This window comes from Corvus cornix, chromosome 7 (assembly GCF_000738735.6).
Source record: "Corvus cornix cornix isolate S_Up_H32 chromosome 7, ASM73873v5, whole genome shotgun sequence".
NCBI classification, from domain to species: domain Eukaryota; kingdom Metazoa; phylum Chordata; class Aves; order Passeriformes; family Corvidae; genus Corvus; species Corvus cornix.
In genome coordinates, this window is record NC_046337.1 from 15,729,029 (window position 1) to 15,756,488 (window position 27,460).

Here is a 27,460-nt window from a genome sequence, read left to right on the forward strand (position 1 = left end):
GCATATGTGACTTCCCTGAAGGCATGTTTCAAGGAACTCAGAGGTTTCCAGCTCTGTCCTATCTCTTGGAAGCTGTAAGAACCAGAGGGGATGCCTGGAGAAAAGGTGATGCAGACACTGGCAACATCCTTCCCACCCCAGCCCTGAAGGTGTTCTGCCTCAGATGGAAGAGGATTTGCTGAGTGGTTCCCCCTCTCACCAGCTCCCTTCAGACAGGAGAGGACACAGGTCACAGCACCTCTCTGTTTTATTGAAGACCAATCCCACCCCCCAGCCAGTGTGGAGCTCAGCGTGCCCAGCTCTTCTGCATCCACTGGGCCAAAGTCCTGCTCTGGAGGATGGGGGCAGTTCCTTGAACCCAGGGGCAGAGACCCAGGGCTGCCCCTTGGTGCCTGGGGCTCCCAGTCCTGCTGTCATCCCTTCTTCTGCTCCACCGCTCACCCTGCCTTGTCCCTGGGGATGTTCCTACTTATGGGGGGGTGTCCCACCAAGCCCTGCATGTGAGGGGCTAAAACTGGAGTAAAACTGGAACAATTAATCTTGGAAGTGATGAGCAGGACACGGGCTCATGTGCAGGGTGTCAGGGACTGTCTGTGGTGTGATCCTCGGGCACTGGGGAGAGGGCGGAGTTGCAGAGACCAGGCTATGCTGCCTCCAGGCTCTGGCCTTGCCCTGAGGGCTGGCAGTGTGCCCCACACTTGTCCCTGGCACATCCAATCCCAGAGCCCTGCCCTTGGCATGAGTGAACCCATAAAAAGCATCTGCCCTCCGGACCAAGGCTTCTCCTGAGGGCTGAAGGAGGCTGACTTCAGGCAGCAGGTGTAGGAGGGATGGAGGAAAGGAAGTCTTTGGAGACAAAGGTGAGGGGACCAAGTGGTCAAGGAAGGTCCCCTTTCTTTGTCCCTGCTCAGTGGGACCCTCATTCATGGACACAGCCGCCCTGGGGCCCCAGCTCCTGACTCCTCTCTCCAGGGAACAGGGAGGGCAGGATATTCACGGAGCGGGCAGCATGTTGCAAAGGAAAGGTGGGGCAATGTCCCTGCCAGGAGGGGAGCCCATGGTTTTTCCTTCCATTCACACCCTGCTTTAGGTATCCACATCTGTCCCCAGGATCATGGATACTTTCTCATCTTAAATTTAGACGGCTTCTCTCCTCCAGCCACCCACATAAAAGGACCAACCCAGCTACCCTGCAAGCACCCCACCTCCCCCACACCACTCCAAATCTAAAAGGGGGCAAATAAGAGCAGGGCACAATCCCATCCCCCATCCCTCCCTGCTGAGCTTCCCAACTCCACAGCCCCATGCTTCCAGGGACATGGAGCATCCACTTGGCACAGCCAAGCCTCTAATGGTAATGGTTGTTCATGTTGTTGAGGTGGGAGGCTGCCATAGCGCTGAACGGGGCTGAGGGCTGGAGCCCATGCCCAGGGTAGAGGGATGGGCTGGAGCCAGGCCAGTAGGAGAAGCCAGCCGGTGTCACTCCCGAAGTCATGAGGTTGAGTTTGGAGATGCCTGAGAAGGGCAGCGGTGCCAGGTTGCCCTGAAATTTGTAGAGAGCGTGATCGGGGGTGGCTGGCTGGCACACCTGCGCCAGCCCGTGGAAGTCGAACTTGTAGGCGTAGCGCTTGCCGTGGACCTTGGTCATGATGTTCTTGTCGTAGTAGTAGCGCAGTGCTCGGCTCAGCTTGTCGTAATTCATGTTGGGTTTGCTCTTGCGCTCGCCCCAGCGCCGTGCCACCTCGTCAGGGTCGATCAGCTTGAACTCCCCGTTGGTGCCTTCCCAGGCAATGCAGTTCAGGTTGGCCCGGTCCGAAAGCAGCTCCAGCAAGAACTGCCACAGCTGGATCTGCCCGCTACCTGCAAGGCCGGGCCCCAGAGAGGTTAAAGCTCCCTCCCAGGGCACAAGGTGAGGTACAGGATATGCCCCAAGCCCCCTGACCCACTGTTATGTTGCCCCCTCCTGCACCCAGGTTTCGGCTGCGCCTCATTGCATCTCGCCTGCAATGGTAACAAGGTTATGTCTCCTTTGCAACGTCCCAACCCCATCCTACACCCCAGGTGTGAGGACAAGAAGAAGCCCCTGCACCTTGGGATGGAGGAGGAGTGCTCAGAGGTCAACACAGGTTGCAGTGGGTCTGGATCCAGGGTCTCCCCATCCCTCCCACCCACATTCACACACCACTGAAGATGAATACCTGCTTGTTTGTTTTCATGTGAGGACGTGGCCTTATTCTTTTATTGGCAGCCTCAAGAAGGAGATATCTTGGCAGAACCCAGATCTATCCCAACACAAATACTCCCCACAGCCATGTCTGCTTGAAACTGGGCTGGTGTCACAGCACAGCCCCTGCTCTAGGGACACTGTACCCTGCACAGACATCTCCATGATCAGCTCAAGTCAGGGTGCGACGCTCATCTGAACTACACCACAGAGAAGCACAGATAGGTACAGGAGAGGGAGAGATGAGGACATAGCATGACCTTCTGCGGCTTTGAATCAGGCTTCAGTGATGGTCCTTATTTCCAGAGGAAAAATGTCCTCCCTGAGCCGTCGCCATTGCATCTGCAGCTTGCACTGAGGAGTATCCTTGCTGGGTGCCTGTGGTGCCCCTGTGCCAGGCTGTGCACACATTGGAGCCTGGCACACCTCCACATGCCCATGGTGTGGCACAAGGGCATGCTCCATTGAGTCTGGCCAGAGGTCATGAGAGGAGAGGGAGTCTGGACCTTTGGGCAAGGAGGAATCCTACTGCTGGGACCTGGCCACCCTGCAGAGCAGCCCTGCACTTACCTAGACACCCCACTCTGCCTCCTCTGAGCAGCATCCCCTGCACATCCCTGCTCCTGATGCCAGCCCTTGCAGCACAGTCTCTTTACAGAGCAGAGGGTGCGCCTTTGCAGTTATCCCTGTGCTTTTCTATCATTATTTTGTCTAAAGGTGCTTAGATCCTATACAGAGGTTTAGCACCCATGACCTCTGCAGCAAGCAGTCCTACAGCTCTATTACATTTCCCACAAAGAACCACCTTGTTTTGCTTGTTTTAGACCCACCTATTTTATCTGGTGCTACCCAGATCTTGCTGTAGAAGAAGCAGGGAAAAGCCATTCTCCATCCATCCCTGTTCCACCAAAACCCACTCAGACATCCTGATCCAGGCAGTTGAGCCCAGCTCTTTCCAAGGCATTGTATTTCCTAATTCCCCATCCTGGGACCAAGGTGGAGGATCTCTCCTCCCTAGGGTGCAGCTGCAGCCCTTGCCTCCTCTCCATCCCCACAGCCCCCACCCCGGCCTCCAGCTATCTCCCACCTGCGGGTGTTCCACCCCATGCAAGGAGGTCAGGGAGGTGTTGGAGGGTGCATCTCGGTGGGATGGTGAGGCTCAATCCTACCTGCTGCAGGGTGCCATGATAATGCACCTGAGAGCTCCCTAAGGAAATATCCAGGAATCCAAAAAGATCCTTCTCACTGCAGCACAGTGCTTGAGTATGGCTGGGCAGAGTCCGCAGTGCAGAGGCAAAAGGGTTCCCCCAGTTCCATCTTTTCTCCCCCTCCCACCACTAAACCAGGGCTCCATTTTTCCTGCTTAGAACACCCCTGGTCCCTGTCTTCCTGCAAGCAGGCAAGCTACACGGCCCAAACACTACAGTGCTGGCCCCGCGATGCCCAGTGCTGCTGTACTCCAAAGCAGGCTCCAGCCTGCTCCCTGGCCAGCGCTGGCCGATGCCCGTGACCCCTGCGTGGTTTTTTCCAGATGGATGGCTCCGGTTCCCGGGAACCCATCACTTCCCAGCCCTGCCCCAGCACTTCACTGGCAGCTCCCTCACGGATAAAGGTCTCAACTCTCCTCTCCACTCGCCGGAACGGATCTCCCGAGCCCGGATTAGCCCGCCCCACTCCCGGGATGGCTGGCAGCTCCCTCCCCGTCGGACGTCCCGGAGCTCCTGGGAGACCGGAGCTAGGACCCTGCACTCTCCCCACTGCGGGGCTCGGGGGCATGAGTACTCCTCTCCCCTCTGCTGCCACGGGACGGGAGCTTCCGACCGTCGGGGCTCTCCGCTCTTCCCGTGGGAATTGGCGGCAGGATGCTCCCAGCCCGAGGCGCTCGCAGCAGCAGGGAACGGGGACTCCGCGGTGGCCGTGTCCTGCATGGGCAGTGCCCGGGAAAGGGTCCCCGGTGGCTGCTGGGCGGGGGAGAATGCGAGTGCCCCGGGAGTCCCCGCTCTGTGCCGGCCGAGGGGAGCAGGGCCTGTCCGGGGGAAGGGGCAGCAGTGCTCTTACCTTTCTGCACGCCGGGGCTGAGAGACCCCCACGCCTGGCTCTTCCCGTCTTTGAAAAAAAGTTTCCCCGACTGGATCTGGGGGAAAAAGAGGCGCGGGTGGAGTGTAGGGAGGGCTGGAGCCAGGCGGGACCGCGACCCCCCAGCGCCCACCCGCGGGCAGCGTCCCCGCAGCCCCCGGCCGCTCCCCCTTGCCTGCCCCGCCGCTGCGGCGAAGCCAGGAAACGCGTCCAGGAAAAAGGAAATCCGATTTCCGACCCAGCCGGGGAAGCTTTTAAATAGGAATAGAAAATCCCGTGGGCTGGGGTAGGGAGGAGAGAGGGAGTGAGGGAGAGAGCTGTGGGGCAGGAGGAGAGGGAGAGGAGGCGGGTGGGTGGCAGGATGGGTGACAGGAGCGGTGGGTGGAAGGAAGGATGTCTGTCGGCATTTGGGGAGTGGACCGCTGTGGAAAGGAGAGAAAAATGGATAGATGGATAGAAGGAAGGAAGGAAGGAAGGAAGGAAGGAAGGAAGGAAGGAAGGAAGGAAGGAAATGGGTGAATGGATGGAAAGACAGAAGAGACGATGGCGAGTGGCTAAATGGAGGAAAGAAAGTGCAAGAGATGGGCGGATGGAAGGAAGGGCAGGTAATGGGTAAGGTGATGGGAAAACAGGCTGATGGAAGGGACACTGGGTAGATGGAGATGTTGGCTGATAGCAGGGATGGAAAGGGGGATGCAGGGACAAATGGGTGGGGTGAAGAATGGATGGATGGAATCACAGGGGAAGGGTGGGTGCGTGGGTGGAAAGATAGGTTGGAAGAAAAGAAGGGTGGATGAAGAGATGGAAGGACAGGGTGACAGTGGGAGGATGAAGAATGGCAAGGTGAGTATGTAGGTGTGGAAGGCTGTGAGGACAGCTGGAAGGAAGAAGGAAGGGATAGTTGTGGTGCTGGGAGGCAGGAAGAGAGAATGGACAGAGGGAGAGGAGGTAACAGGGTGGACGCTGGAAGAAGATGGGGCAGAGGAGAGCCCCAGGGCCTCAGCGGGACAGGGCGGGCAGGGGCTGGGTGCTGTGCGGTGCACGGCGCTGCGGTGGGGCAGCGGCCGAGGGATCCGCCCGTACCTGGCAGGTACATGTTGAGCAGCAGTGGCACCGCTCCGGTGCCGTGTCTCATGGCAGCTGTGGGGGCGGCCCGCGGGCTGCATGTTTTAATATTCCTGCCCCTATTATTATTATTATTATTCCACTTTATCAGGGAGCAGCTGATGGCGAATAAATGGCAGCGGGACGGGCAGGGACGGGCAGGGGCCGGGGGAGGCGGGGGAGGGGGGAGTTTCCAGGCAACTCGCAGGGGCTGGGGCCCCGGCTCCAGCAATTTCCTCCGCTGTAATTAAAGCGGGCGCTGCCCCCCCCCGCTCCCCCCGCTATCGGGCCCGCATCAGACTTTAATCACGGCCGCGGGTTTCTATGGAGAGCGGCTCGGGCCGCTTCCTGCCTCTTCCGCCTCCTTAACTCTTCGCAAACACGGCGCTGACATCCCAGCTGGGAGCGGGCTCGGACACTGCCTGGAGACTGCCCGGCCCCGGCCTCCCACCAGCATCCCGCTTCCCGACTCGCCGAACGGCCAGCATCGCCTCGGACCCTGCATCTCGCTGCACGGCATCGGCAGCGGCATTGTCCCCCTGGCGTCTGTCTCTCCGAGCCACAGTGCTGCTGGCCATCGGGGTCCGTGCCTGCCCCTTCCCCAACTCCAGCGTCGGCAGCACAGTCCTGGGGTCTCCTTGGAATTCCCAGAGCCCTGGGATGGGCCAGCTGAGTCCCCACCGGGTCCCTCCACCTCCAGGACACTGGTCATGGGGTTTCTTTGCAGTGCTCAGGTTCAGGGGGGGTAAGTGCATCTCCAGCAGCTGGTGGCACCAGGTCATACCACAGCTCTGCCACCTCCCTGGCTCCTCTGTGGCCTTCTGAATAGTCCCTCCCTCAGGGACAGTTAAGCCTGTGATCATCCCACAGCACCCCGCCCTGTCCCAACCTGTTGCACATCTTTATTAGGATCTGTAGAAGCTGGGTAACCCCCAACACCCACACAAAGCACGATGGCCCCATCTTCATCTGCTCATCCTGGGCAGCCCTGGGTACATTCTGAAGACAGGAGGGTATTTCGTGGAGAAACTTACAACGGAGAAAGGGGATACCAGCTCCAAAAAGACACATCTGGCCAGGATTTTCCCTGTCACCCGTGGCTCCAGCTGCTATATGCACTTGTGAGGTGCTGTCAGAGTCTCTGTCCCTGGGGTCAAGAGTGGGCCCTCCACAGGATCCCACAGCTTGAGGCAGCCAGGCAGTGTGCCAACAGCTGTCACCAGTTCTACTCTATGAGTCCCACACCGTACAGCCAAGCTCACAACTTCTCCTGTGGTGTTTCATTGATGTCTGGCAGAAGGATGAGCTCTTATGCTGGATTTAGCTGCCTTTCTGGAAAGTGATCATTGCAAGATATGAACCTAACGGAAACCGGGATACGGCCATGCCAGACTCACTGTTATTATTTATACTGCAGCCAAAATGTGCCCTGCATAAGAAGCTGCAGCCCCAGGAGAGCGATGCTCAGTCAGGGTGGCACAGCCCAAAAGGACTGGTGTCTCCTCTTTGCAGGGGGTGTCCAAAGTGTTTAGAAAACCGAGGGTCCCTCGGTTACTGAGCTCCACCTCTGCTCCACGTGCTCCACCTCTGGTGCCCATCTCCATCACAGACTAAGAGCAGATGTTGGCAAGGGGAGACATGAGCAGAGCCCATGGTATTCCTCCAGCAATTCCCCACCAATCCACCAATGTAACAGCTCTTAAAAAGTTTCTTTTCCGCCAACTTGTCTCCTGAGCTCCCGTGAACCCCTCAGTGGGGTGCCCAGCTCTGTACAGCCCAGCAGCCCTGGCTGCTCCCTGCATCCCTGTCCTCCCCAGCCCCTCAAGGGCAGCACTCCCAGCAGTGGCTCCGCAGCCTCCCGGACTTGCTTTCGCTGCCTGAGTCACTGAAACAAACCGCAGGCAACGGAAAACAAGCCCCGGAGACGGCGGGGTGAGGTGAGGAGCATGCCAGACCCACCAACCCCTTCTCTCCTGGCAGCCGGAGTGACCATGACACTCCCCCTGCAAACCTGCATGGCGGAGGGCATGGAGGGGGGTCTGGGCGGAGGGACACTGCATCAGCCCAGAGTGGGGAGGGGCAGGGGTGCAGTAGGGATCCGGCTGAGAAATAGGGTTAGGGCTGCAGGAGCTGGAGATGGGGGTGCTTTGGAGGGTACTGGGGATGGAGACGCCCGGGTCCCTGGGAAAGCCAGTGGGTGGGGGGCTTAAAGTGGGGTGTGAGGGGACCGAGGTCTTTGAGTGACCTGGGGTCAGTGGTGTGCAGAAAGGCAGGGAGTGCCAGATCCTAAGAGCTGGGGAGCCCTGTGTCCATGGGGACCTGAGCGATGTGACCCCTGGTTCGTGGGGGAGGTGGGACATGGGGGAGCTGGGGCAGACCCAGAGGATGGGGAAGGCAGGGTAGATGAGAAATCCAGGAAACAGGGACCCATGTCCATGAGGGACCAAGGGACTGGGCTTTGGGTCTGCAGGGGATCTAGGAGATGAGGTTTCAGGTCTGTGGGGCTTCTGGGGACAGAGCCCGGACACATGAACACCCAGCTGGAAGCAGCTGCAGGTCTCTCTGGCTGCAAGAGGCAGTCTGTCCCCCACCCCCCACTCCAGTGCTCTCCCCCCAGCCCAGGTGAAGCAATAAGGACCCGAGACTTTGCAATGACCCCCACAGCCCCACCCCTACCTCCCCCATCGCAGCCCTACGTGCAGGTGCCCGGGAAAGCTTCACCTGGAGCCGGCGTTGTGGAGCGGAGCGAGCTGACGTGGCCCTGGGCTGGCTGCACCTGGCCAGGTGTGCCGGAATGTGTTTGTGCAGGGGGAGAGGCCGTGGGGCCGTGGTGGGGTGGGGCCAGTGGGGACACGGAGGGGACAGGGGACGGCTGGGGGGCACCCTGCAGCTGGGATGCTGTGTGGGATGGGGATACACAGGTGCTGGGTTTTCTGCACGGCAGCACTGGGGCTGGAGGGGAGAGGAGCCATGTAGGGATCACTTGTGTGCACGGTCGTGTGCAGCTCACACACACACACACTCACACTCATGCACATGCTGACACACACACCAGGGCTAAGGTCTCTGCACGCTGTTGGGTGAGGGGTGTGCCCAGACTGACCCCCAACCAGTCTCACAGCACCCTTCTGGGACACTCCCTGCCTCAGGGCCAGGCATGCTTTTAGCAAGGGTGGGCATTGGGGAACCCAGGCATCTGAGACACTCAGAATTGTTCCACCATGCATCCATGTACTGGGTGTGGGGAGCACCTCGGGATGGAAAGCCTGTGCCCCAGGAGGGCTTTGGAGTGCCAGAGCAGGATAGAAGAAGAGGAGGAAGAGGAAGGGATGTCCTGGGTGCAGGGAGCACCTCGGGATGGGTAGCCTGCACCCCAGGAGGGTTTAGGGTGCTGGAGCCAGATGGAAGAGGAGGAGGAGGCTGGGAAAGGGTGCCGGAGGAGGAGGAGGCTGGGTGGGGCTCCCCGTGTCCCGGAGCCGGATACTGGCACGGATATGCTGGCGTGGCAAGGCTGGGGGAGGGCACACACACCTGAGAGCACCAAGCCAAGCCCCCTCCCACCTGTGGAACACTGCCCTGAGAGCTTCTTCCCCTGACCCCTGCACAACCCACCTCCCCACCCCCAGCCCCTCTGTGCCAGTGCTCCCAAACCTGACACAACTGTGGCTGCCCCATTTGTGTCAGTGTCCCGTCCTGCCCCACATGACCCCTATGTTCTTCCTCCTTCCCAGGCCCACAGCAGGCACGGACCCCCTTCTCTCTTCCAGAGGGGTGCAGAGGAGGAGGACCTTGAGCTCACAGACTTTGTAGCAATCAATTTCCCCAGCACTGATCCTGGGAGGAAAACCCAGGGCACAGCCCCGCTGGATGCCCCTTCCCAGGGCACAACCCTCTTGGATGCCCCCTCCCACCTCCAGCCCTTTCTTTGTCCAGTAAGTTCCCATTTTCCCAGCCAGACCATCACAGCAGTGGAACTGTTCTGCAGCCCCTCTGTTCTTTGTGCATGGACAAGAGGTGGGGTGCAGAGAGCTCAGCCCAGGGTAGAGCTGGCCACGGGCCCAAAACTGCCTGGGGAAGGAGAAACCTCACCTTCCACCCCACAGAAGGTCCTCCCAGCATGGCAGCCCCCTGAGGAGCAGAGCAGAGGCAGGAGCACTCTTTTTTTGACAAATGCCTTTATTTGCTACCGGATAGAGGTCTATTGCACAGCAGCCTGGAGGCTGCAGGGCACACAGCCCTGCCCCTGTTCAGTGCTGGACGCGGCGGATGGATTGGATCTGGTTGGTGTGGGCCTGGCTGCTGTATTCATTGTACTTCTTGAACTCGCCGTTCTGTCTGTCCCGCTCCAGCACGTACTGGTAGCCCCTGTATCCTGGGTACTGGTATGCCACCCACCTGCAGGCAGACCCTTGGCTCAGAGCCCCAAGCCAAATCCTCCCATCCCATCCCATCCCATCCCATCCCATCCCATCCCATCCCATCCCATCCCATCCCATCCCACCCCTCTGCTTGCCCTGGGAGGAGAGGGACAAAAAATACCCAATGGCTTGGATTTTCAAGGAAAAGGTAGCAGGAAGGCATCCCTTTCTTGAGGGGGTCCCCCTTCCGCATCCTGGGGTTATACAGGAGGGAGGTGCTTGCTGAACCTCTGTTCTTGGCACCCCCCGGTCCCTGCCCCACTGGCTGCACTCACGCTCCGGCGTTCACTTTGATGGATGCCACCTCCTTGTTGCCCCAGCCCATGGCCTGCAGCGAGGGATAGTCGTCACTCAGCTCAAACTTGTGACCCTGGAAGTTCTCAGCCTCGTAGAGGATGGCTTTGCTGTCATTGTGGTTCTGTGAAGGGAGAGAGCTGGAGGTCAGCAGGAATGGGTTGGCTTGCCCAGGGATAGGGGATGTGGCATCAGTGTGACACAAAACAAGGCACTGTGAGAGGCCTGGGATCCTAACCGGCTTTGGTGCAATGCATGGGGATGTCCTACAGCCTGGCACCCCTTCACTGGGACACCTCTGGACTGCCCAGAGGATGCTGCTCCCATGTTCCTGCAGTCCCAATGCACAGCTGTCAGTGAGAGTTACAGTGGCTACAACCTCCGGACCCACACAGACTGCTGCCCTCAGCATCGTCATGCTCCCCAAGGTTGCAGGAGGGTTCAGGGCAAGGCAGGATGCTGAGAGAGATCCCCTCAGCTCTGTGGGGCCTTTCTGGGTGCTGGACATGGAGGGGTTAATGGCTGGGACACTGAGTGATGCAGCACTGTCCCCCGTGCCCAGCCCCCACATGCATCTATCTGCACTGAGGAGCAGTCCTGCCAGTAAGGAGTGATCTTATCACATCCCCTTTATTAAAGCCTGAACATATCTGCCTGGTGATTATTAAAAGTTGGGGGGGGACCCCCCGCTCGGAGGCGCAGACGTGCCGCTGCTGCGAGCACCAGTGTCTCTGCAGATGGAGCGATAGAGCTGCGTCTGCCCGGGCACGGCTCAGGTACCCTGGACGGGAGGGGGACAGACCCTGTACCCTGAGCATCCCTGCGGTCCTGCCAGCTCCTCTCTGTTCACCCCATCCCCGGTAACCGGGGCTGGGAGACAAGGCCTTGGGACCCCAATCTGGGAGGTGGCTCTCCAAAGCACAAAGCAGAAGGAGCTGGAATTGTGGTTCAGGCTAAATTTTAGACCTAAAAAGCATCCCAGGATCTTTTCAGGGAGGTGGGAGCTCGTGGGTGCAGCTACTCCTCCACTTCACAGGTACCTCTGTGTATACCTCACCCCTCCATCCCATGCCCCATGTAAGTCATCCTCCAGTCTGTCCCTCTCCACCTCCCTGCTGGGCTGCCTGGAGGAGGCTCTGCCTGCCCTGAGCCCCCCCTCTGCGGTGTCCCAGTAACTCACTGCGCATTTGACAGGCCGGAAGGAGAGGAGGTGCTCGGTCCGGTAGCCACTGTTCCCGCTCCAGGCCTCCCACCGGGGATAGTCACCCTTCTCCAGGATAAACTGCTGTCCCTGGTACTCAGGGTACTCGAAGCCTACCCAGCTGGAGGGGAGAGGAGGAAAACCCTCAGGGATGTGTGACACAGTCCCCAGGATTAGCCAGGGGTCGGCTTCTCCTTTCTGGGCAGGGGACAGAGACATCCTGGCAGGTTATGGGTCTGTCACAGACGATGGGGTCCTTGCTAGCAGCAAATGTCCCTTTTGAAAGTGGGGCCCCTCTCCCCAGAGCCACGCCATTGCCTCCAACCTGCACCTTGGCTCGGCAGGGTCTCCCTGAACAGCAAATGGGGAAACTGGGGCACCACACAAGGAGTGCAAGCAGGAAGATTGCATGATGAGGCTGTGTCATAGCTGAGGAAGGACTTGGGTGTTCTGGCTCCCTAGCAGCTCCCAACGGTCCCCTGGGAGCAGTGGGTTTGCTGGAGCGGGGTGTGCCAAGGGGCCACGGGGCTGGCGGGGCACTTACGGGCCAGACTCCACCTTGATGGAGCGGATCTTGCGGAAGCCGCGCTCCATGATGCTGGGGCACTCCATGAGGAATTCGCAGCGCTTGCCCTGGAAGTTCTCCTCCTCCCACACCGTGATCTTGTACTGCCCCAGGGTGTCCATGGCTTCACTGCTGGTCATACGGGTCACTCGGCTGCTGGCAGAGCCCCACATATCACCCCAGGGCAGGCGCCCACCGTCAGCCCCCAGCCACCCCGCTGCCTGCCGCTGAGCCTGGGATGCCAGTGGTGCTGCCCTCACACATCCCATGCCACTGGCCCTTTGCCCTCCCAGGCTGGCATGGGGGCATTTCCCATTCCCTTTCCTTCGGTGTTGGGAGATCTCTGTCCAGTGAACCCCAAGTTGCAGGGGGAATTTGCAATGCCCCATCTCTCCTTGTGATGTACCCAGAACTGCCTCAGTTTTTCTTCTCCCAAGCTCCCTGCGATGGTTCCAGGAGTTGTCTGGGTGCAGCGGCACTGTACCCACTGCTGGGAGGCGGCGGTGACCCCAGCTCAGACACAGGTGCAAGTGTAGCCCTGGGGTAGAGCAGCCTGGCTCTTCCATCCCTCCTGCCAGGTCCCTCCTGCCCGCGCAGGGCACCCCCGTTGTGCCACACAGCACCCACCACTTGCCCTTCCCCAGGGTGAGCGTCGGGTGGGGGCTTGGTGTGGGGTGAAGGGAGCGTGGCAGCGCCTGTGCAGTGCGGTCTTGGGGGCTCACAGCCTGGTACTTACTTGGTCGGCAGGGCAGGGCACAGAGGCGAAGGTGGCGGTGCCGGCGCCGGCTTTTCCCCTCGCCCTTTATAGGCGGGCGCTGAAGTGCCGATGGTGCAGGCGGTCAGGGCGCTGTGTCAGCAGGCAGGGGATGCGGGGGGGACGGGCTGCTCGCCCACCCCAGACTCCGGCTGTCCATTCCACTTAGGCAGTGTGGCGAGAGCGGCCCCCCCGCGCCCAGCGCGGCTGACAATGAAAGTGCTGGGCTGTGTTTGCGCAGCGGCTCAGGGCACAATGGGCAAAGGGCCTGACGCGCCGCTTTCCTTTCTGCCCACGGACAATGTCCCCGCTTGGCCCAGGGATTAGGGACCCAGCCTTTCCCAGGGAACCCGCAGCCTTTGCCAGGGTTGAGGCTGGTGGGAAGGAGGTGCCAGGGTGAAGTGGGGATTTACCATCTGGGAGCTGAGGGGTACTGATGTCCTCATGCTGGAACACAGGGCTTATCTGGGGCTGCTTCTGCCCCTCCACGTGGGACTCTGCCACCATGGGTCCCTTCTCCAGACAGGCCCTGCAGGGGTTCCTGCGTTGGCTGCAGACTGGGTGCTAATGGTCACCAGTTACATGCTTGTAATGTCCTGGGCATGTCCCCTGGCTTGACAAAGAGCTCCCTGTGCTCCCACTCACTTCCCATTTGGGCAAGGGACACCATGCACAGTGGGAGGGGACCAGCTTTGGGACAGAGCTGTGTCCTTCACCTGGACAGCAGGACCAGCCCTGCCTGGAACTGCACCATGCCACGCAGATATCCCCACTGTCTCCCACCAGGAGCTGGGATGGATGAGGCCAACACAGGCTGGAAAGGAGGAAGAGTGCCCTGTCGAGCTGTGAAATCCTGGGTGTCTAGGCAGCAGTGTTTCTTGCAGCATCCCTGTGTAGTCTGTGGTGAGGCCAGGCACTCCCCACCTTCAGCTGGGCAGGTGCCATGCTGGCCGCTGGGCAAGGGCTGGGCCATAGCACCTCAAACCTTCCCAGGAAAACTCCAGCCCTCCTGGGGGTCCTGGGCATGGGGTCAACATCACAAGTGGCCCCGACATGGTTGGTTATGGAGAGTGCAGTGTGGGCAGCTGGGAGTGGTGTTAGCCTGGCATCAGCAAGAATCGGGGACAGAGGGGTGACAGCAAGGACGGGCTGGGGGCAGGACTCGAGAGACCTCTTCGTGTCCTCCCCACTGCTCGACGGCTCCGAGGCTCGGTGCGAGTCCGCGCCGATGCCTGCGGGTCCCACCAGAGGGTGCAGCCTGGCAGCGGTTGGAGCAGGCTCCAGCTCAGGGACATTAGTGGCCCTTGGCCGGGGACAGGCGCTGGGGAGGCGACCCTCAGCTTGCGTTGCCTGGAGTGCTCCTAGCAGGGAGGGGGAAGACCCTCTTGGAGCTGTCTGGGGAAGCAGAAGGTGGAAGGAAGGATAGGGATGCTCCCTGGAGAAGGAAGAGCACCTTGGTGCAGCCTGGTGGCCTGGGGACATCTCTCAAAACGCTGGGAGACAGGCCTGGGCAGCGTTTAGGGAAGCCATCACCTTGGTGAAGGTGAGGCAAGATGCAGAGCCAGTGCACCGCAGGGTCCCCCCACGGGGCTGCCACCCCTTGCCTGGGCTGTGTGAACAGAGGTGTGGGGCACTGGTTAGTTTGGGGTGCTTGAGGCATGAGGGCAGCTGGGGACTCTGAGGTGCAGGGCACTGTGGGGTGTATTACAGAACCCCAGTGCGTGAGGCACCACAGAATGTGTAGGATGCTGCAAGCTGTTATGGGATGTGCATGTAGAGTGTGTGGGGCACTGTATGGTGTGCTACAGGATCTGCGGGGCACTGGTGGTGTGCCATGAGGAGCATGCAAACAGTTCAGTCATCCCCATACAACATTTTGGACAAAAGCACTGGAAGGCGAATGGTGCAGGGGAGAAACCCAGATGCAGACTGTGCCCCTCCCTTGATTCTCAGCACATCGTACTCACTGGGATGTGCCTCACCTCTTGCTCGGTGCATTCAGGGCAGCCACATGGGAGCCACAGCCACATCAGGGCACAGTGAATCAGTGGGGTCACTCACGAGGAGCCCTCTCCTACTGCATCCCAGAAAGCTGATGCAGCCCGTCCTCTCTGGGCCATCTCCAGGCAGTCTCTGTCACCAGCCAGCATTCCCATGGCTAGGTCACCTGCCAGCCCCCAGCCACACCTGCCCAGCTGGGAACAGGGACAGAGCGAGGCTGGTGCGGGGGCAGGCAGTGACTCTGCTCAAGGGCAGCTGCTAATACTTGCTGTGGGAGCTGGTTAGCACTCACCCAGGGCCTCCTGCATAGGCTAATTTAATAAGGGCCCCTCATTGCTCCCAGCTCAGCTTGTTCCCTGCACTAGCAAAACAGATCATGTTTCTCTGTGCCACTGGGCACAGCGCGGCAGCCGGCAGCCTGGGGGCATGGTGGGAGCACAAGGTCACCCAAGTGCTCCATGCCAAGCCCAGACCATGCCAACCATGGGTTGTACCCATGTTGCAGACCATGTACCCCTTTTGCAGGCACTGGTCTCAGGACAGTGCACAGCTGGGGCAGCTGAGCAGGGAGAGGTGAGGCAGGTGCTGCCCAGGAGCCCTGGTGCTGATGCCATGTCTGTGGCAATACCCAGTTGTAGCCACTGACGTTATGAATATCTGAGCTAGCTGACCAGGGCAGCACAGCTGTATGCAGGCCATCTGGCTGACACCACGGGTTGAGCCCCGCTCACACCCTGCAAGGACCTCTAGCTGCTCTCTCCTTCTCCCCAGCCCTGCTGGGGGCTGGACTGCCACTCCAGGGGGCTGGAGGTCTGGGGGCTGGGCCGAACAGGAGCAGATGGAGCTGGTGCCGGCCCCTGTTTGTCTTTCTCCCAGTTGCCTGGTGCTCTGTTTGTTCTAGGGATGGCTTCCTGCTGCCAGGGCCAAAACAGGTGGCTTTTATTTGCAGGGTCTGGCTGATTAGATCAGGGGTGGTGTGTCATTGCCCCCACACAGCCCCACTGCTCCCTTTTTCCTCCCCTTTCTCCCCCAGCCTCATTTCCCTGGGAAATCATCCTCCTTGACAAGGATGCAAACACCCTCCTTCTCTCCCCAGTCATCTTTGCTTCGGGGCTGCTCTGAACATGTCAACACCAGGATTGGTTAATCCCATCCAAAACCCCTACTTCACCTGCTGGATCCCTGGATCCCAGAGCCAAGAGGGTTGCTGGTATCCCCAGTGCCACTTGTCCCCTCCAGAAGCTTTGCTGGCCACACGCGACATATGTGTGCAGGCACACAGCTGCCACAGAAGTCATGCCACACAGGCACTGCCTTGCCCAGGGAGCCCTGGCACACGCCAGCCGCCCCACACACACGTGCCCTGTGCACCCAGCCATCCCATCCCTGCAGCCGGAAGCTCCTGGGTCGCAAAGAGCCTGGCAGATGTTGCTGGGATTAACTCCCACGCAGGTGCACACGCACACCGTGGGCTGCCAGCTGTTCCATGCCGGGAGAGGTTCCAGGCACTCGGGTTTCCCCCAGGCTGGGCTTGGTGCACACCAGCTGCAGCTCCTGCTGCCCCCAGGGCAGGATGGGTCCAGGGGCTGAGTGGGAGAGGAACCCACTGGGGACCAAGATGTTGACTGGTCTCGGGGTACTGTCACCAACAGCTAGGGAAGGGCAGGGATGCAGTGAGGGCATAGCAAGTGGGACACAATGCAAGGGGTACCCACACGTTCTCACTCACAGCTGGTCTTGTAAACAGCTGGCTGAGATGGTGCTCCATGCAGCAGCCCTCACCCCAGTCAGCTCTCCACAAGCACCCGTGGCCCTCAGCCAGTCACCAGTACCCCCACTGGAACCTGCTCTCCAGACCTGCCCACCTGCTGCCCCCACTGGCACCCTGGCCACCCCAGGTATGCTGCTCACCCCCTCCTTGTGGGACTATGGGTGCCCACTGTGCCCTGTGGCACCCACAGCTCTGGAGCTGCACCTGCAACAACCCACCAGGACAAGGATACTCCCAGGGACACTGGCTCACCCTGTGCCACCCATTCACAACCTGGCTCTGGCTGCCCCCGGCATGGCGGTGTGCTCAGTCCCCAACTCTGCCAGCCTTGCAGAGTCCCCACGAACTGCCAGGGGAGCTGTGGCCTCACCTGCCTGCTCCCCACTGTTCCCATGGGGACTAATCCCACCTGAAGGTCAGGGAGGCTCCGCCAGCTGCTTACCTCCTGCCTGTGGATTACAGCCTGGGTGTGAGCAGGTGACAACTGCTGCCTCTCCGGGTTGGGCCAGCCCTGGCAGGGAACTGACAGCAGCACAAAACCAAGCCAGGCTGCTCCAAAAGGGAATCCAGGGTGGCATGTCCCATTCAGCCTGAGGTGTCCCCTCTGTCACACCCTACCCAGATGGGGATGCCAGGCACTGGGGCAGAGGAGCCAGTATCTGGTCCTACAGTCCTATGGTCCAGATCCTGACCTGAAAGGGAGCCCACTGATGCCAGCCACTGTGAACTCCTGCTTGTTACCAGAGGTGACCTTAGCCTGGCACCTCCAGGTGCCACCACCCATAGCTTCAGTGTCCTGGAGAAACCTGCTGGTCCTCACAGAGTGCCCAGTGCAGACCAGTCCCAGGGAGCAGTGATGGGGACAGGGGAGCGCGTCCCACCCCACACCCAGTGTGGCCTGGATGCAGCTGCCGATGCATCTCCTTCAGTACACTGTATCATATTTGGAGGGGTACCACGGGGTGAGCACAGCTTCCCAGATCCCAGCTTTACCTACAGTGCCTCAGGTGTTGTCATGGAGGTGCAGAGTACACAATTAAGGCTGGCAGCCCCTGGCAGCCTCAGAGCCAGGAGATACCAGCTCAGCTGGCACCTGGCCACGGTCCCACTGCACCCCAGTGCTCCTCCACTCCCCTGTTGGCCACATCTGTAGTGGTAGGCACTCCAAGCCTGGGTGATGCTCGTGCAGGAGGGAGATGAAAAGGCTGGCAGTGGCGAGTCCCCTCCTCCAGCAGCTCTGAGGATCAGCACAGGCGGGGGCTGAGCCAGCACTGCTGCAGGAACAGAACATCCTGCCTCAGGGCTCCCGAAGCCGGCGACAGCTGGGCCAGAAGCAGCAGCCCTGGCAACCTGCTCAGTGTCCATCCCCTGGGCAGGCTGCCCACGCACTTCCCAGAGCCACTGGCTGGGAAGAGAGGAGTCCCATTGCTCACCCCTTCCCTGGAGGCCCCATGGGAGGATGGAGATGATATGCTCCAAAATGCAGGACTAGTGTAAGTTCTGGGTTTTCCCCCCAGCCTCTTGAGTTCATCAGCAGGACTCTCCCTTATTCCTTTCATTCATGGGGGTGCAAAGCCCTTTTTTTGGGGGCAACTGTAAAATATGTCCCCTCACCCCAGTGGTCTGTATGTGCAGGGGAGAGGATGCCAGGCTGTACCTATGCTGTCCCTGATACTCCCCATGGCCAGGAGTGGATTGGAATGTGGAGAACTGCCTGTAGTTTCACCACAGCAGAACGCAAATCCATGCCTGGGACCCACCTCTCCCCTCCACCCTGTCTGACAAAGGGTGATAAACTCATCCCAGAGCCCAGGAAGACTGAGGACTGCCTCTCCTTGTTATCTTCAGCTGGGGGTGATGTGTGGGATGACCCCATTGCTTGGTGACTGCACCTGAAGCTACAGCCTGGCAAGGGGAGTGTAGGACCGCAGCACAGAGCAAGGACAATCCCTTTGCTCCCTGTCCCAAGTCTGGCCATGGCCAGGAGCAGGCTGGAGCAGCGCCCTGATCTCCAACATTAGCCTATCCCCAGGGACACAAGCAGCCTGTGTCCTTGTACAAACTCTCTGGGTACCCACAGTGGTGCTGGGACAGACTGACTTTCAGGGGCAGGGAGCTTCTGCTCTGCCTGGGCACCTCCTCCAGGCACAGCAGAGATGTGCCAAACAGGCTGGGTGGAGTCAGTCGAGGTCTAGGGGTGCTCACACTACCCTGGTTCTCAGCCCTTGGGATGCCCACACAGCCCTGTGGGCTGGTCCCCTCAGGGCACTGGGGTGCCGAGGACGACCAGCTGCCTCTGCCACATCCTGAAGTGAAGCAGTGCCTGCCCCAGGATGGCACACCCCATCCGGGCTGGGCAGGACATGAGCACCCTACAGGCTGCCAGCAACAGTGCACACCTCTGCTCACACCCACACCTTCACCCGGTGCACTCACACCAGGAAACAGAGCAGCGAGCGCAGCAGGGGCACGGCCAGCACCACCCGTTCAGCTCAGCAGCAGAACACGCACACGTGCACACAGGACAGGAATGCACCAGCTCTGCCCTGCCTGCCAGGGAGGGCACACACATTAAAACATGGCATGCACATACACACCTGTGTGCAACTATGCCTATGTGCAAATACAAACCTGGGCACTTGCGTCTTCCCAGTGCTCCTCCTGCACCCTGCCCTCTCCATGCAAATCCTCCTGGTGCGGAACTGTGCCACGAAAATCCCCAGCCCAGGTCCCAAGGTCCCCAAAGCCGTGCCACTGGCCATGAAGAGCCTGGGGTTTGGGGAACAGCACCACCCAGCACAGACAGCAATACCCCACTGTGCCTCATCCCGTCCCAGCCTGGTGCAGCCCTTGGTACCAGCACTGGCTCTGACATGTAGAAGTGGGTGTTTAACACCTCTGGCTCTTCCTAGCATGAGGAGAAGCTCACCCTTGGGTGCTAACCCTGCCAGAGAGCCATTCCCTGGCTAACACAGCCCTCAGGGCAATGTGGCTTCCCGGGGCCATCCCATCTTTAAACGGGGTCACAGTGTTCCAGTGCCACTGGGCTGGCAGAGCTGGACCAGGGAGAGCAGGATGGGAAGATGGCAGGGGGGCAATTAAACCAGGGCATAAGACAGCCAGAGGTGCTGGAGCAGCTAAGCGAAAGCGGAGGCGGCACGGCAGCATCTCCACAGCCTTGCTCTGCCAGATACCATCTCCGCCAGGCTCTGCCCCCACAGGGACACACGTGCAGCGACTGGAGCACATGGACAGCAGGGTCTGGCTTTGCTCAGAGTTATTAATCGTGTTCTATTTGATCCCAGCCTGAGTGGGGCAGCTGCAGAGGGTTGTGCATATCGGGGGATGTGTTGTGCTTTCTCAGCTTTTCAACTTTGCCAGGGTTGGTAGCAGGAGACACAGAGCCTGGACACACAGCCCCAGGGGGCCCATGACCACAATGATGGCCAATCACCGCACCATCTGGGGGCTGTTCCCAGGCTAGGATGCACACTTAGCTCTGGAGGGATGCAGGGAGCACAGCAACCCTGGAGATGTTCTTTGGTTTTGGTCCCTTCCTACACCACCTGTTGGAAACTTCCCAAAACATCTGCCCAAACAGGAAGCCTAGAAGGTGCCTCATCTCTGCCCCTTGCAGGGGCACCCCAAGGAGGGAACAGGACTCTCCTGCTCCAGGACTGGGGCTGCTGAGCTTTGTCCTGTGCATAGCTGCATGAGGGTGAGGGAAAGCAGCAGGAATCTTCCTGTCTCTTAGCACACTCCTGAGCTCCTTCACCTCCAACCTCTCCTCCATCCACACTGGGTGGATGGGCTGAGCCTTTTTTGGTGTTTGCAGAGAGGCTGCAGATGGACTCAGGCTCTACCTGTGAACTCAGAGCATCCGTGAGCATGGTGGGACTAGAACTGGATCCTGTGTTACAGAAGTGCCTGTGCCAGAGGGCAGGGCAGAAGCAGCTCAGGGCTGGCAGAGAAATCGCAGGCAGAGGCAGGCATAGACACTGACACTAGAGAGGTGAGGGATCTTTCCACTCCCAAACAATATCCTGAGATGGGAGGAAAGCAGGTTCACTGCTGTCCCATCTCCTGGCTCTCTGTGACTCCCTGCAGCTTCCATGGTGCTAGGAGCAGCCCCAGGCTCTGAATGTCTGCTCTGGCTGCTGGAGGGGGAGGGATGGGACAGGACATGGAATGGGACAGGTGTCCAGGTCAAGCACTTGTGCTTTGAGAGCAGGGCAGGCAGTGAGCAGGGCTGTCCTGGAAGAGACCCACCGGCTTGCCAGCACCACCCCCGACACCCTTCCACAGCAAGCATAGGCAGAGAGATTGCCACCAGCAGGAGCTGGCACCTTTCCGGCAGGCTTAGGGTGCACAACAGGAAACACCTGCCCTGGACAGTCAGGCAGTCTCTGGAAGGGCTGGGAAGTGCAGGTCCTGGGAGTGAATCAAGGCAGAGGTGTGCGAGATGTGGCACCCCTCATCCTCTGCCCTGCTCCCTGCTGCCTGCTCCTGCCCTCCCTCCCCGCTGCCTGCGCTGTCAGCAGTTCAAGCTCCCTTGGCACCAGCAGACCATTGAGACCTACCTGGGTGCTTGGCAGAGCCCTGCCAAACTCCACCCTGGGCCAGCACCGTGCCAGGGCTCTCTGTGCCTGCCACGGCTCTGCAGTGCTGCCAGGGCCAGGCTGCCCTTCCCCAGCAGGCTGCTACAAGCAGCAATCAGCCACACAGGCAGGACGCGTGTGCCTAGTGTGTTACATGTGCCTGCCATGCCATGGGCACAGGGACATGGGTCCTGCACGTCACAACCTGCAAAGCTGAGTGCCAGAAATGCCATGTGTACCACTGCCACGCGGGTCCCATGTCCCACAGTGCCATGGGCAGGTCCCATGGGGTTCACGCATGCTGTGTGTGGATTGCTTCATCTGTGTGCACTGGCTGGTCCCTGCTGCGTGTGTTTGGGTGAGATTGCATGTTGTGCGCGTCCCTCGAGCGCTTTGCTCCGCACACAGACCAGAGGTTCGTCCTGGCACGCGGGAGTTGCAAGCAGGCGTGTGCTCCCTCCGTGGTGGTGCCGGCTGTGAGCGCCAGCCATGCGCTTGCAGATGGGCTGGACCTGCCTAACGCGAGCCGAACGAACAAAACGTTCAGGTCAGGTATTGCACGTGGGGCTCGACGCCAGGCAAGTGCAGAGATGCTCCGACTTTGGATAGTGTGGGCTGGAGGGGTGCTCTGCCGTGGGCTGTCAGCAGCCCCTTCTGCACCCTTCCTCCCGAGCTGGGTCCTTCCAGGCTGGGAGATGGTGTCCTTGCTGCTCCAAACCAGCTCCTCTGGGGGTAAAGTCCGGAAAGTGGAAGCTTGACACCTGCTGCCTGGGAAAGCCAAACAGAGCAGGGGCGGGTTAAACTGGCATGGCAGGGTGGAGAACGGGGATGAAAGGAAGGAAGGAAGGAAGAAAGGAAGAGAGTAAATGGAGGAGGGGAGGGAAACAGAAAGTTTGGAAAATACAGGTGAGAAAGAAGAGTTAAGGAAAGGGGACAGGCTGGACGGTGTCCCCTGAGCCCATCCCCTTCCTTCCCAGGAGTTCAGAGGTGCGACCAGACTCCCAGTACTTGTCCCAGAGAAGCCCCCAGGATGTTCTCCATGCCCAGTACACTGCTCCCAGCCAGGCAGGCAGGACCCTGGCCAAGGTGTGCTGGGCTCTAGCAGCTCACCTGGCTCCGGTGACACGCTGGCAGCTGTCAGGTGAGTGGCTTCGCCTTCCCCCGCTGGCTCACAAGCAGAAAATGAGGGTGACGCTGGCTGGATGGGGCTTTTATAGTCCTGATAAAAATAGCGCTGGCTGGCCGGTGATCGGGGGGCCGGAGAGATGTGACTGAGCAGAGACAGGCGAGAGGGCTGGGCTGGCGGCAGCGAGCCTTCTCCCCAGCACACCTGTCACAGCTCTGTGTTTGCTCAGAGCAAATATTGACCCAGGGAAGGCCGGCTGGGCAAGGGAGGCGATTAGCCCACCTAGATTAGAGGCAGAGCAGGTCTCTATGCAAACTCTCCAGGGCTGCCTTTGTTAATGGGAGCCTGATGGGCTGATAGGAGCCAGGAGCCTGGGTGCTGGGGTGGTGGGGAGGAGGAGGTGGGGGGGAGAGGAGGAGACATTCATTAACCTGCACTGGAACAACACCAGCTGTCACTTTTCCACCCACCTGCCTGGCTCACTTTGCAGCAGAGATGAGGGGAGAGCGGGGGGCCAGGGGAAGCAGGTGTGAGGATACCCTACCTGGGCAGCTCTAGGATGGCAGTGGCTTTCTTCAGTATTTTGAGCTGCTGAGAGGTCAGGGAGCTGTGAAGTCTCAGGGCAGAAAAGCAAATCTAGTGCCTGCCCCAAGCAGTCTGAGTGCCAGTGACAGCAAGGACTTCCTTGTTCTCACCCCAATCCCCCCACTCATGCTGAAAATCCCCATGGCACACCACAACAATGCTCACACTTCATTTAGAGGAGTCCACAGACTTGTGAGCTACGCAGCAAAGCAGAGCTCAACAAAACTTTGGGAGCTTTCTCTTTGGGAGCGTTCCCTTTGGGAGCGTTCCCAGCGTGGCCACACAGGCTGGGAGCCAGCTGTCCTAATGCAGCAGCAAGAACAGGATGTGTTTCACTCCATGTGCACACGCCTCCCCGTGGGTCACTGCATCCCAGAGTCACAGCACTCCCGTGTCCCAGCTGTGTCCCTGCCCAGCAGGGTAACCAGTGCAGGCACCCCCATGCTGGCTCCCGGAGCAGTGTACAGAGCCCACGGAAGCTGGGAGAAATTTAGACACACTCCTTCAGTGCCCAGCCACGCTGCTCAGCCCTGACAGCCCTCTGCTGATCTCAGCTACAGTCAGCAGGAGCTGGGCTCTCTCCCAGTTACTCTGGCACCCACAGCTCCTTGGATAACAGAGCATGAAGTGCAGCAGCGGTGGCAGGAGAAGCTCCTTTGTGCAAGTGCAGTGGCCTGTTTGTTTGTGTAGATGGGTGTGTTTGTGGGTGGGGAAGGGGGTAACGCTGCTTTAACCCCCATGGTGTACACCTGCAGGAATCGTGGTCCTAGGTGTGCTTTAGAAACCATCACCAATGCTCCTCCCAGAGCTGGAGTGTACTTGCAGGTTGCAGTAAACGGATTCCCTAATGTAAGTGGATAGTGGCAGATCCTTAGCAGCCACTGCTGCCCAGCTCTTCTTCCTTGGAGACTTGATCCTCTCAGAGTCACGGTTTTGAAAGGCAGGCTACATCCCTCCTGCCTGCTGCTGCCTCTGCAGTCTGGGGTCCCCCAGGCCTGGCCCTGGGAAGTGCTAGAGTGATGCCAACCTGCTGCCCTTGCTCATCCTGGTACTCTTTTTCAGTAATTTTGGCAGCAAAGGAAACGAAGCACCACCAATACTCTGTGTTGTGGTGCAAAGGAGAAATGCGACGTCCCCCTCCTTTTGATACTGTACAGGCTGTGATGCTTGGACTTGCATATTCTCCTTTCCTAGTATGGGAAATGCACTGGACAGGACTCCCACCCCTCCCTGCCCGGGCACACACCCAGCATAGCGGAGCTGCAGCTCCTGGCATAGGCTGATTGGCTGCCCCCTCTCTTTCTGGAGAAGCAAAAAACTCCAAATACCACAGGTGCTGCTGCAGTGCCAGCAGACATCTCCAAGCCTATATACTGTGTCAGAAGTGCTCTTTCACCCAGTCTCTCTCCTGCGTGGGCAGGGCCCCACCACTCACCAAATAGCAGCAAATACTGTCCTTGCAGGGCTGCTTTACAGAAAACAGGAGAAAAGCAGGTCCCTTGAGCTTGCAGAGTGCCCTGCACTGCACTGCTACCCTGGGGAATGCCTTCCACCTACCCTGCCATCTCTGGGGCAGCATCTACCAGCTTGTGCCCTTCTCTGTCAGGCAGGCAGGCAGTGCTAGGACCAAGCTCTCAGTACGGCTGGCCTTGGAAAGGCAGCCTCAGTCTGCTCTTGCCGCAGCCAAGGGCTTGTGCTGCCTCACTGTCCCATAAGGACCGACTAGCTCACATCAGAGCACCTCTTGTGTCCATCAGGAGCCAGCATGGTGCTCTTGCCTGGCCTGAGCATGGCCCCCACTCCCAAACACCAAAGTGACACAGCTGAGCCAGCAAAGCCTCAAAGTATCTTGGAGATGGGAGGCCAGGGGTGAAGGATTTGTCCAGCTCTGCCAAGGGATTTGGAAGGATCACCCTCATGCTTTTGCTCTTCAGCCACTGCAAGCTGGTCAGGGCAGGACTTTTCCAGGTTCCTACCTCCTACACTGTACAGAGGGAGAAGGGGCTGATTCCAGCAAGGGACTCGTTAATTCCTTGCTCCCTAACACTGCTGCCTTCGCCACACGGACACAGAGACCCACCAAGTGGGGCTTTGCAGGCGATTCAGGCTCCCCAGCTGCAATGGGATAGCAAAGCCTTGCAGACACCCTGTCAGGGAAGCCCTGAGCAGCTTTGTTCCCTTCCTTTTATCTCCCTGACAATGGCACGATTCAGCAGGTGTTAAATGTTTTAATGGGATTCAGGATAGCTTCTGTTGCCCACCTGCCCCAAGGCCATTCCACCCCTCCCTGGGAGCCAGGAGTAACAGACAAGAAGAAAGCGCCTGTTGTGTGTTGCATTAACTGCCTGATGACTGAGTGCTCCCGATAATTCGCACAAGGAGAGGGGGAGTCCCATTAGCTTGCCGAGCTCATGCTCAGCCATTGGTGTGCTGGCCGTATACCTGCCGGGAGCCCGGCCTGGCTACGAACCCCAGTCCCATGCGAACATCACCTGTTTCACTACCCAAACACCAGTGGGAAGAAGCAGGACCTGTATCTACAATATTTCTGTTGGAGAGATGTGCATTAGAAATGTAGCTGTGTTTGGCAGAGGCCAAATCCAGCCCTGGGAGACAGTACAAGCTCAGACTTCCTCCTGCCTGAGACCCAAATGTGGTTAGCAGAAACAGGACTTCTCCCCTCTTTTGGGAGCTGAGCTGGGCTGTGAGTGTGGGCCTACTACAGTCCCACAAGTCCATTGCCCTTGGCAGTGGGTACCAACAAACTGGTACCTACTGGTTTCCCTCTTGCTAAGGGAAAAGCCCTTCCTGCCAGCTCTGCACATCTCTGCCCTCCCTTCACCTCACCATTGCCCCAAAGATCCAAGTGAGAGAGAACCGCCTGGGTGAGTACATCCACACTATGCAGAGCTCACCTCCAGCACCATCTGGGAGTGCTGATTTCTCTCTTTGCTAACGGGACAGTGATGTGGCTCAGTCACAAATTAAAGTGTTTTCCAAAACCAGGGTCAGGGTCTAGCTCCCAGCCTGAGAAGTGGAATTGGGAATTTCCCCAACCTGGGAAAGAGGCTGCCCCTTGTGTATTTATACTTTAGGATGAGGATAAAAGAAGAAAAATGTGTGACAGCTGCTACTCTCTTTGCTTACTGCACTCAGAGTGGTTCTGGATGACAAGCACCAGAGAAGAGCTACAACAGAGGTGACACACCACCATCTCACAGCCCCCAAAAAGAGGTGAGAGAAGAAAAACTTTTCTCTCACAGGTGTAAGTAGCTCTCAAATCTGTTTCCCTGACTCACTTGTTGTTTAAGGCATCATCTTTGAGATTTCTCCTACTAGAGTGATGCTTATCAAACAGTGAATTTCCCTCTAACAGTGCTCCAACAGGCAAGTACAGTGTGAGTTCTGTTTTCTCCAGGTCCAGGCTGGGAGCACAGAGGAGTGGGGAGAATAGGAGCATTAATGACAAACAAAAATTTCCTGCACATTTTGATGGCACTCTGGCTCCCTCCATTTGCTTTTGGGTGCTACACCAGACCAACACAGAGCATTTCCCACGTTAACTTTTCCAGGTAGTGAATGCAATGGTACAGGTGTAGTGATGCAGCCTAAAGAGCCTTAGATCACACAGCAGATCTGAGGATGGGCAAACTGACACTGTCTTCACTGCTCCAGGCTGCCCTTGAGCAGCTGGATTCAAACTACTTTAGGGCAATAGTGAGGTTTCTGCCCCTGCCTTTGCTATCCATTTGGGAACTTTACTGCAGGACTACAGAGCACCTGCAGTGAGCAAATCCTAGCAAGGAGCCTGGACCAAGAAGAATCACTCCAAGTGGACTGAACAGCCAGGCCCTGCTGCTGCCTTGAGTTGTGGAGGAAGGAAATGGTTCTGCATTACCTGTTCAGCACTAGCCAAAGACCAGAGGAATACAGAAGGTCTGCTGTGACGTAAGAGACCTGGTACCAACAGTATTGGGAAGGGAGGAGAGGGTTTGCACTTCTCAGGAGAAGGAACCAGGTCCCATGTGAACACCCAAGGCACTCAGGCTGAGTTCAGGAGCTGGCAGTGCCTCTGCTGTATCTCTGACAACAGGAACAGCTCGGCCCTGGGGCTTAGTAACAGCTACACACGCAAGGCTCCTGCACTGAGAGGAGTGTGGGGGTGAAGCTGGGTGAGCTGCAGTACCCCAGGCACAGCAGGCAACTGCCCTCTGCTGAGCAGGGCAAAAGCCCTCCACAGTGCCTTGTGCAGTCTTCTCTTAGGAGGCAAGGGAAGAAGACACAGCTCTGGTCTTGGCTGGGTCCCGGCACTGGGAAACAAGGCATGAGGGTTTGGAGGGGGACACCAAAGCTGCATCCTCACCAGAGCTGGGTGGCTGCATGAGCCCCATGTTGCAGAGCCCATAGCAGTACTGCAGAACAGGGGAGATGACGCAAACACAGCCCCACGGCCCGGCATAGCCATCCTGCAGCTCCTGCCTGGGAGCAGCAGCTGGGACCCACCACCAGCCTGTTCTGTGCTGGCCACTGGGATTTCTCACAACTCACACCGCCACCTCCCGGCTGTGACAAACCCGCTCCTTCATTGCGACACCTCTCGCAGCCTGACGGACTCCCCAGGCCAGGCCAAGGCTCAGAGGATCCCCTTCCCCAGGTGACAGCCTTGCAGTTTGAAAAGTCTTGTGAGTCTTTGTCCAGGGCTCACAAGCCCAGACGCAAAAATTATGTATGTTACACACGGTG

General features: G+C 58.9%; 2 protein-coding genes across 3 annotated transcripts; both read right to left on the reverse strand.

Annotated features, from left to right (window-relative positions):
* Nucleotides 1-229: 229 nt before the first annotated feature.
* FEV (FEV transcription factor, ETS family member) lies at nt 230-5,435 on the reverse strand. The gene is given in 4 exon segments (XM_039555146.1): nt 230-1,860; nt 4,283-4,340; nt 4,342-4,358; nt 5,384-5,435. Coding segments are annotated over 4 exon segments (639 nt in total). The 3' UTR covers nt 230-1,348.
* Nucleotides 5,436-9,562: 4,127 nt separating this feature from the next.
* CRYBA2 (crystallin beta A2) lies at nt 9,563-21,507 on the reverse strand. 2 transcript variants are annotated; one of them, XM_010406934.4, is made up of 5 exons: nt 12,619-21,507; nt 11,862-12,035; nt 11,297-11,438; nt 10,098-10,240; nt 9,563-9,799 (listed from the first exon to the last, which is right to left on the reverse strand). In XM_010406934.4, the coding sequence occupies exons 2-5, from the start codon at nt 12,020-12,022 to the stop codon at nt 9,652-9,654; spliced, it is 594 nt and encodes a 197-aa protein (XP_010405236.2). In that variant the 5' UTR covers nt 12,023-12,035; nt 12,619-21,507; the 3' UTR covers nt 9,563-9,651. The 2 variants fall into 2 exon arrangements, with proteins under 2 accessions (XP_010405236.2, XP_010405235.2); XM_010406933.3 differs by having other exon boundaries at nt 11,862-12,038.
* Nucleotides 21,508-27,460: the final 5,953 nt, after the last annotated feature.